Source organism: Myxocyprinus asiaticus, chromosome 42 (genome assembly GCF_019703515.2).
Source record: "Myxocyprinus asiaticus isolate MX2 ecotype Aquarium Trade chromosome 42, UBuf_Myxa_2, whole genome shotgun sequence".
In the NCBI taxonomy this organism is placed as follows: Eukaryota; Metazoa; Chordata; class Actinopteri; order Cypriniformes; family Catostomidae; genus Myxocyprinus; species Myxocyprinus asiaticus.
In genome coordinates this window covers 9552273-9562152 of record NC_059385.1, presented here as the reverse complement: position 1 = coordinate 9562152, position 9880 = coordinate 9552273, and the positions used below count along the sequence as shown (strand labels likewise).

The 9880-nt window shown below is 35.9% G+C and overlaps 1 protein-coding gene and 1 pseudogene across 1 annotated transcript; both read left to right on the top strand.

Moving 5' to 3' along the window:
- The first annotated feature begins 1004 nt into the window (after positions 1–1004).
- On the top strand, positions 1005–3205 carry LOC127432417 (cytochrome c oxidase assembly factor 4 homolog, mitochondrial). The gene is made up of 2 exons (XM_051683466.1): positions 1005–1146; positions 1306–3205. The coding sequence occupies exon 2, from the start codon at positions 1323–1325 to the stop codon at positions 1575–1577; it is 255 nt and encodes an 84-aa protein (XP_051539426.1). The 5' UTR covers positions 1005–1146; positions 1306–1322; the 3' UTR covers positions 1578–3205.
- Positions 3206–5801: 2596 nt separating this feature from the next.
- On the top strand, positions 5802–6754 carry LOC127432276 (olfactory receptor 2AT4-like; annotated as a pseudogene).
- Positions 6755–9880: the final 3126 nt, after the last annotated feature.

The window sequence follows — 9880 nt, the reverse complement described above, 5'->3', positions numbered from 1 at the left end:
TAATAAGAGAACAAAGTTCAAACCTGAGAAATAACAGCTACCAATGGGTGTATAGTATTTGACTTACTGTCGGTTTAAATTTTTAGGCACATATTTGTTTCTAACTCAGAAAGCCAGGTATAGCATTATAATAACAAGGTTTTTCTCTTTTTTTACTTTCCCCATGTATCAACATGTGTGTGTGTGTGTGTGTGTGTGTGTGTGTGTGTGTGTGTGTGTGTGTGTGTGTGTGTGTGTGTGTGTGTGTGTGTGTGTGTGTGTACTATGTTTATATTACATTGTGGGGACCAAATGTCCCCACAAGGATAGTAAATCCTGAGATCACCTACCTTGTGGGGCCCAGCCAGTGGTCCCCATGAGGGAAATGGCTTATTAAACATACTAAACCATGTTTGTTTGTTTGTTTTTTATGTAAAAATGCAAAAAGGTTTCTGTAAGGGTTAGGTTTAGGGGTAGGGTTAGGGGATAGAAATTATCATTAGATCTGTATAAAATCCATAAAATGCATGGAAGTCTATGGAGAGTCCCCACAATTATATAAAAACAAGTTTGTGTGTGTGTGTGTGTGTGTGTGTGTGTGTGTGTGTGTGTGTGTGTGTGTGTGTGTGTGTGTGTGTGAAACAACAGTGGCATTATGTAAACAAACTGGCATTTAAAATCCTGAAAATGAATGAATATTTAGTAGTTATGATCAGGACTGATGTTGGTTAAAAAATCTATGAGAAAATAATATTAATATATAATATTATTATGGCAGTTTTTTTGACGTGGACGTTTTTGTCCTCGAAGGACCACTGAGTAACTTTTTTTATTGACGTACAAGGGTTAAAAGCACCTTGATCTACAGTGCAAAGATGAGGGGGGCTTTGGCGACACTGCCCTCTAGATCTCATTCTGTAGGTTTGATACATTTTTAAAGTAATAACCTACTAACAACACATTCTTCAGTCCTTTGCGGCAGTCTTTATGAAAACTATTACACTTCTGCCCTCTGGTGGGTGGCGCTTGCAATTACATCTACTGCGGCACCATTTCACTTAGGCCGATGAATAAACTCGGACCCATAAAAATGTAACGCATTTCTTGTCCGTGGCTAGAAAAGTTATGAAACCTTGAATCCCTTGACGCTTTTCGCAAATGTCAAAGGCAAGTTAATATACGCCTTTAAAAATTCTGTTATACTACTGTGTCCAGCGTGGAAGTAGACAATGCAATGTATTTGTGGACGAGCAGCTTACTTTTACTGCTTTTTATTTTACTTGAAACACACTGAATTCTCCTGCTTTATATTTCAATGTTTTAAAGGACTGTTTAGACAAAGAATGGCATCCGCTCCTTCTCCAGACCCTCACAACCGCAGCAGGAGTGAAGATGAGGGTGATCCAGTGGACCAGATGATCTCCATGACCGGTTGCGCTGAGCTGCACTACGCTCTGCAGGAGTGCATGGCTGAGCATCAGGACTGGAGGAAATGTCAGACTGTGGTTCAGAAGTTTAAAGAGTGCATGGCCACCTACCAAAACACTCGCAAAGAGCAACTCCTCAAGCAGAGGACTTCAAACACACAATCTGCCTGATGCACAGGCCCCGAGACAGTGTTGCGCACCGAGGTAAAAACAGTTTCAGGTTGGATATTCGACGGATATTCGCGCTGTCAAACCTCAATAGCTTTCAAACCAGTTGAGCCACGGACTCCAAATAAGTGTCATGATGTTGGAAAAATTGCGCACAACATTGCACAGGTCTTATTTTCACGATTCGGACATTAATTCGCTTTCCAAAGCTAATAAACCTGTGAAAATGTGAGCAGCATTCCTATTCCTACTTGAATTAGTTAGGGAGCACAAACAAAGTACAAACTTTTTAACATTCTAATTTAAAAAGCTCCTTGGTCATGTGACCTATTGACCTCAAACAAGGGTCAGAATGTTCATTGACTACCCTTCTGTGAAACAATGAAAAATTCATGTAAAATAGTGTTAGATGAAAATGGGAGTATAGAAGGGCTGTCAGTGAACATTCTGACCCTTGTTTGAGGTCAGTAGATCACATGACCAAGGAGCTATTGAAATTAGAAAGTTTAAATTATTCATATAAATAGTGTATGATGAAAATGGACAAACTAAAGGGTGTGCAATATAGAAGGGTAGTTAGTGGACATTCTGACCCTTGTTTGAGGTCAGTAGGTCACATGACCAAGGAGCTATTGAAATTCTAAATAAATTTTTTTTCAATTAAAATCATGTGAAATGAAAACCGACCAACTAAAGGGTATGCAATATAGAAGGGTAGTCAGTGGATATCCTGATCCATGTTTGAGGTCAGTAGGTCACATGGCCAGAGAGCTATAGAAATTTGCTACAATGAAAAACATATACAAATTTGTGTAAAATCACCTGAGATGAAAATGGACAAACAAAAGGTGTGCAATATTTAAGGCTAGTGAGTGGCTGTTCTTACAGTAGTTTGAGGGTTCTAGGTCACATGACCAAGGGGCTATTGAACTTGAACATTTGAACAAATAATTTAAAATAGTGCAAGATGTAAATCTACAAAACAAAGTGTGTGCAATATGTGTCTCTTCCGTTGGGTCAGCTACAACCAGTTTTTAAAGATTTTGGAGTAATGGGTAAAGAGCTATTAAAATTTGATTTGTCACTATGTTGATGGTCCCTAACTGCTGTTGGTGGACTTAAGGAAAACTACAGGTGAATATCCATCAAATATCCAACCTGAAACTGTCTTTACCTCGGTGTGCTTCACAATAAAACATCCAAGGACTTGTACTGTACACAATCTCAGTATCTCATTGGCTTACCAATGTGTGTGTGTTGTGTTGTGAATGGCTCTGCAAATGTTGCTGAATTACATTAATGTACAGCAGACAGGAATGCCTAAAATATTATACTAAATCTCTGCTGACAAAATACAGCTCAGACCAACATAACCTGTTTGGCTAGTCTTAGCTGTTAAAGCTGGTCTCCCAGCCTGACCAGCTAAAAAGTGCCCAAAGACCAACCAACCAGCTTAGGCTTGTTTTAGCTGGGGGGGCAGTAGGCATGTCTACAAGCGACTGATGTATGTGCAGGTATAAACAGTACCAGTCAATAGTCTGTACACCTGAATAAATGAATTCTGATCTTAAGTTGTTCTTATAATTAAAGCTTGAAAAATATTATTGTAGACAATAAAAGGTGAACGTGCATGTATATTTCTTTACAAAACTACAATTATATTTTAAGAAAATATTTTTTGAACTGGAGGAGGATCCAGCATGGGAACTCCTTCAGTACTGTTAATACTGTCTGCATTCCAGTTTTCACCTCATGAAGGCTGAGAGAATGGCAGAAGTGTGTAAAAATGGTATCAAGACAAAATGTGTCTACATGGAAGAAGTTAAAATATAAGATACCTTTTGATTTTTTTTAACGTGATGACTATTATTTTAAAATGTGAGAACTAGTAATACAGATGGACAACACAGTGTTCAAAGCGCAGTTTATTAGTATAGGATAGGATAGTATAGGATAGCAAACAGTCACAATCACAAAGCAGTTTTACTTGGCTTCCGGCTTTAAGGTTTTAGTGTTGTTTGTCCTGCTTATAGCATAATTCTATATTTTCATGAACAGAGAAGAAATAGTTTAAAATGAGCAACATTTTGTTTGATTACAATCCCATAGTATAATTCTGTTGAAACTAATTTCAATATTCACTCAGCAAGCCTTTGACCCTGTGCAACTAGACTGGTGATTTACAATTTATTCAAATCCAGAAAAGAAATGTTATTTTGTTGGACAAAAACACAAAAATCTTGAGAAAGTAATCAAACGTGAATGAACCATTTTTTCGTAAGATTCAAGATAAGTTTTCTGCCTTCAGTGCATACTGTACTTGAAAAAAAGTGTGCTGTAGAGATTCTGAATTTAACATAAGTGAATTGAAATATTGTGATATTATATAACATTGCATAATGTGTTACATAAATGTAAGTATTTTACATTGATAAGGTTCTTATACATATTAATGAAATATATACAATTTCATGTTCTTTTTTTAAATGTACTTTGGACAGAAAATAATGTATTATTTTGTTACATGTTTTAAATAAAATCATATTGAAGAACAGGATAATTTTCTAGATGGAAAAATGTTGCTTTAAAATATTCTAAGTAGTTTGCCAGTTCCAAGGTCTGTGTATGTTTTGCGTATTAAGTGAAGAAAGAAAGAAAGACCTCAATCAAGCTGTTTAAGCTTGTTCACACTTCAGCAAAGCAGTAGGAGATGTGTAATAGTGAGTCATTCTCTTTTCTCAGCAGCTCATCATTTCCATGTCTCTCCTGAAGCATGCAGGACTGTGTCTTATGGTATATTTGTACTGATTGCAATCAGCCATCAGCATGTCAGAAGAAACATAACCAATGATATGTCATGAATATATATATAGAGAGAGAGAGAGAGAGCGCTATTAGAGCCTACTTTTTTCCAATTGTATTAATGAGGGAAGAGTCCTTTATCCTCAACATTCAAAACTTTTAGTCTTTTCCCCACTTTGAGTTTAGAAAGTCTGCACTGAATTAATTCCCACTGGGACTTTTTATCTTGTTACAAAAATAAACACAAAAACAAAGAGACTAATTATTAGTTACACTTAAGTTAATTAGTTACACTGTACCGTTGTTAGTCTTACATTAGTTAAATAAAAGCACAATAATGAATGTCATTTCTCTCAAGACTTTTTATATACCAGTGGTTCTTTTCTTTCTAATGACACCTCAGGAGGACAAATTGGGCAATATATTTCCCAATAAAGATTGGTGAAGTTAACATTCATGATTTGCAGTGTTTCTGAACTGTGAAACAGAGTTATCCACAAACCACCACTCACACAACGCATATGCATGTATGTATATCCTCAACGCTGTAACGTAAGATGTATATTATTGTTCGATTTCTTTTCATCGATGTTGATTTTTTTATTGTTGTTACATGTAATCTTGGAAATGTAGTCTTTGCGTTCATTTTGTTGTCACCAAAACATTTTGATTTAATGTGTAAAAATGTCAAATGGTGTAACCATCATGTAAAAGAATTAAAATACAGTAATACTTTACATAAAGGTTCCATTGGTTAACATTTGTCAATGCATAAGGTATCATGAACAAACAATGAACAATATATTTTGTTGTTAGTTAATAAAAATACAATTGTTTATTGTCAGTTCATGTTAGTTCATAGTGCATTAACTATTATTAACAAATACAACTTTTGATTTGTTGAAAATGTTAGTTTCTGTTAAAATTAACATTAACCAAGATTAATAAATGCTGTAAAAGTATTGTTCATTGTTAGTTCTTGTTATCTAATGTTGTTAACTAATATTAACAAATAGAAACATAGTGTAAACTGGTACTTAAAATTGTTCAAATATATTATTTCAAGGTAACTATATATATATATATATATATATATATATATATATATATATATATATATATATATATATATATTAGTTATCATATTTTTTTTTCAAATGAATATGACATTTTACTGCATTTGACATGCATTTTCAAATAACGTAAAGCATATCTGATATTTTAAAAAGCTTAATGACCTTTGATGCACAGTCATGAGGGTCTAAGGGCTTGTGTCATCAAATAACAAAGATTATAAAAGTGAAATTGTAAAGGACTAACATTTTGTTGTTGATAATCTTTCTGAACACCCACAGGTATCTAAGATCTCGTCCAGTGAAATCCAAGCACACCGCAAACAAGCTGAGCCGTAAAAAAAGGAGTGCAATGCAGAGCGCCACAAATTTGCTTTCCAATAGCTCCTTTATTCATCCTCCAGGTTTCTATATTATCGCTCTTAGCTCTATGCCTTACTCGAATATCTATGTGATTTTCCTTGCTGTACTTTATATATTTACAGTCATGTGCAATTTATTTCTGATCTGCATCATTTTATATGATCAAAGTTCATGGCAGTTGGGAATCTGGTGGAGGTTGATCTTGTGCTCAGCACATCTCTTGTGCCCAGCATGATAAAGATTTACCTTTTTCTGGATAATTTTGTGCCATTCAAATTGAGTCTTGTGCAAATGTACACTTACTACACATTTTTGTCACTCGAGTCATTTTCTCTGTGTATTCTTGCTTATGACAGGTTCATTGCAATCTGTTTGCCCTTGAGACAGGAGTCTATAAACAAACACCACTATGGCCTATATAATAGGTGGAGTTTGGATTTTTGGACTTATTGTCCAGTATCCCTTACACCCCTGTCCTTTTGTGGCTCTGTTCAAGTCAACAGCTATTTCTGCGATTACACTCTTGTTTTTAGACTTTCCTGCAGCGATACAACACGGCAACTGATTTACGCCATCATTCTATCTATACTCTTTGTGTTTGTGACTTTGAGTTTTATTTTCCTGACCTACATGTCTATACTTTTCTCTGTATTCAGAATGAAAAATATTCAGAGCAGATATAAGGCACTAGCTACATGCACAGAGCACCTTGTGTTAGTGGCCTTATTCTTCATTCCTATTCTTGTCTTTTTCAATATTTCATTTTTTGAAATAGTTATAAACCCCAATGTAAGCATGGTGGCATTGTCCTTGTCGGCCTGCCTTACACCCTGCGTGAATCCCATCATGTACTCTCTGAAAACTAAAGAGATCAGAAGCAGGGTTTATGCTTTGTTTACCCAGAAAATGACAATTCATCCACATCAAAAACATGAAGATTAATGGGATTCAAGTATAAATAAAATGTGTAGCATATATTTATAATGTTATTTTGGAGACTTTCTGTGATGCCTCGAGTATTATTTGGTCTTTCATTTTGGAATACTTAGTTTTTCAATAAAATGTAAATCTCAAACTATTTTACTGTCCAGTTGTGGTTGATCTTGTTATAAGGTGAATAAGCAAAGAAGCCTCATTGGTCTGTTAAGATTATCTATTAGGCATAGAGAACTTTGTGTCCATGTATTCTTTTAATTGTATTGTATGTAGTATGCTGCTATGTATTCATAGTCAAAATAGAGAAAAATGTTATGTGCTCACGCAGTGTTCACACCTAAGAACGAGCAGCTAGTACTGGGTGTGCAGTATTTAACTTACTGTAGGTTTTAAATTTTAGGCAAACATTTGTTACTAACACACATAGAAAACCAAGTATTTCGTCATAACAATAAGGTTTTTATCTTTTTATTTTCCCGCTATGCTCTGTCAAATATGAAAAGCATCTTGCTCTACAAAATGCAAAGATGATGCACAAATGGGCAGATTTATTTTAATTGCTACTCTTTGAGGGAAAACACAAATAATCAGTAGGGTCAACTCAGGTAAAGTGAGCCTGTTTTGTCATAGAGATGAAAAAAAAAATAGCCCAATTCACCCTATAGCATAGAAGAGTATTTGTTATTTATCTTATTATTACAAGCTACAATAACCTTATACTGAGATTCATATAGGTCTGAGAAATATGTAAGCAGGGTTGGGAGGGTTACTTTTGAAATGTATTCCACTACAGATTACAGAATACATGCTGTCAAATGTAATTTTTAATGTATTCCGTTAGATTACTCAAGGTCAGTAACGTATTCTAAATACTTTGGATTACTTCTTCAGCACTGGTAGATTTTTTCACTTGTTTTGACTATAAAAACTCTGCCAGTACAGTAAGACAAAATACACATGTTAAAAATACAATCTCTGAAAAACCTAAATATCTTATGCAGTGTTGTTTCTAAAACAAGATAAATAAAACTGATCTTGTTTTAAGGATTTTTAGATATTTTTACAGGAAAACTTATAACACATATAAACAGAAATAGCATTTTAGCTGAGCGTAAAGCTGACAATTTACACAAGGTTTATTTCTATTTCTTCTGCTCCAAACTTCAAACGTACTTCTCTGTCTGCTCTGGCTGTATGAATGTAACACATCATAAGAAAGTGTTTCACCGCTGTTCAAATGCACTTTGGATTGCATCATTTATATGTATAAATGTTTTCCATCTGAAAGGACTAAATATTAAGTGAAACAAATGACAATAAAATGCAAAGTAATCTCTTTGGTAATCAAAATACTTTTTGAATGTAACTGTATTCTAATTACCAATGATTTAAATTGTAACTGTAGTGGAATACAGTTACTTATATTTTGTATTTTAAATACGTAATCCTGTTACATGTATTCCATTACTCCCCAACACTGTATGTAAGTGCATATGAGAAACATAGGCCAACTTAAGTTCACTCTTTTATTAGCTGTGTTATGACTCATGGCCAAGAATACACTCTTTTGACATAACTTTATTTTTAAACAATTCACAGATATAGCACTGACAAACATGTGCATATCAGAAGTGTTTAATATTAATATTCATACTTTTATAGAAGGAAATTCAAACTCAGATCTGAGATACGGTGGCACGCCATCTTTATTAAGCACAGAGAGCAGATAGCACACCAACACAGCCTTTTATATGTTGCTAGACAAGAGCCGCCTGCCAGATGGGGAGAGGTTTTCCACCACAGCCCAACCAGTGTGGGCCTTTCCATCCACGCAGCATCAGGAACTGTCCACGAAGAATACCCACACTTCGGGTAACAGGGCAGACAGAACAAGTGGGGCCCTGATCTAGAGAGTGGGGACACTAGTGGTCAGCCCCTATGTCAGGGGCCAGTTCAGCCAGGTTGGTTACTACTGGATAGCCAATTTGCCCAAACCATTAGTAAGCGAGTCCAGTTTTGACTGCAAATTCCACAGCTGAGGGCACAGGTGCTGTGGTGGCAATGTCGTGCTTCCCCTGGGCCTACTGTACAGTGTCTGGAGGACCCTTTTCAAGGGATCCCTCATGGGTATCTCTATTTACTTCCACACCTTTTCAAGTTCCTTTGTGAGGACCTCTTTTAAGAGCCTCTTTGGGCCTGGAAGGCTGCCCAGTTTTCTTTTCTGTGTACTTGTACACTTCCCCATCCGGCACCAAGCGGATGCGGCCAAGAAGGCCCCAGTTGACTGAGATCTTACCCAGCGAGTGCTAGACTTTCTTAATGTTGTTGGCTATTAGGGTTGCCATCTCATCCAGGTCCTTAAATTTGGTAACGGTGGAGGGTTTTATGTCTTCCCAGGTGGCCGTTGCTACTGTGCATAAGGCTGTGAATGTCTGCTGCATGTGACAATTGACCAGCTCATTCATCTTGGTCCAGAATTCGGAGTTGCTGTGCCACATTTGAGTGGTGGCAGGTCCATTAGGAGTTAAAGGCAGTCGTAGAAAGATAGTTGGGTCACATTGCGATGGTAGACCCAATTGTCCTTAAATTCCTTCTATGCCAAGGGTGTCGTTGGGAGCATTCTAGCACCACAATTTCACCCTCACTGTATAATTCACCTTTCCAGCGAGGGACACAGGAAAGCTGTTGCGTCCTTTTGGCCCTTTCTGGCAGTCCTGATGCCATGGGGGCCAAGGGCCATGCGGAGAACCCTGCCACTTTCATAGTTTTCAAAACAGTTTAAGGAATGAAAAAGAAAACTTAAAATATATGTATATGTTTTTTTTACAGAACATACCTGAAAACGGAAACAATTGTTCCAGAGTGAAAACATTATTTTTAAATGATGGTACCAGTTAATTCCGATAATTTTTTAATGAAATGTAAGACCAAAGGCTTTATCACAGTACATTTTCAGAATTACACCACTTCCTGTGACCTGAAAAAATGAGGCTTCACTCTTTTTAGTAGAACAAAAGCATGCACTTTGATTCTTAAGCAGTGTTATTATAGTTTTGGATTTTTAATGTAGTTTTTATTTATATTTTATATTAAATTTGTTGTTCCAAATTAGTTTAGTTTCGTTTTCATTTT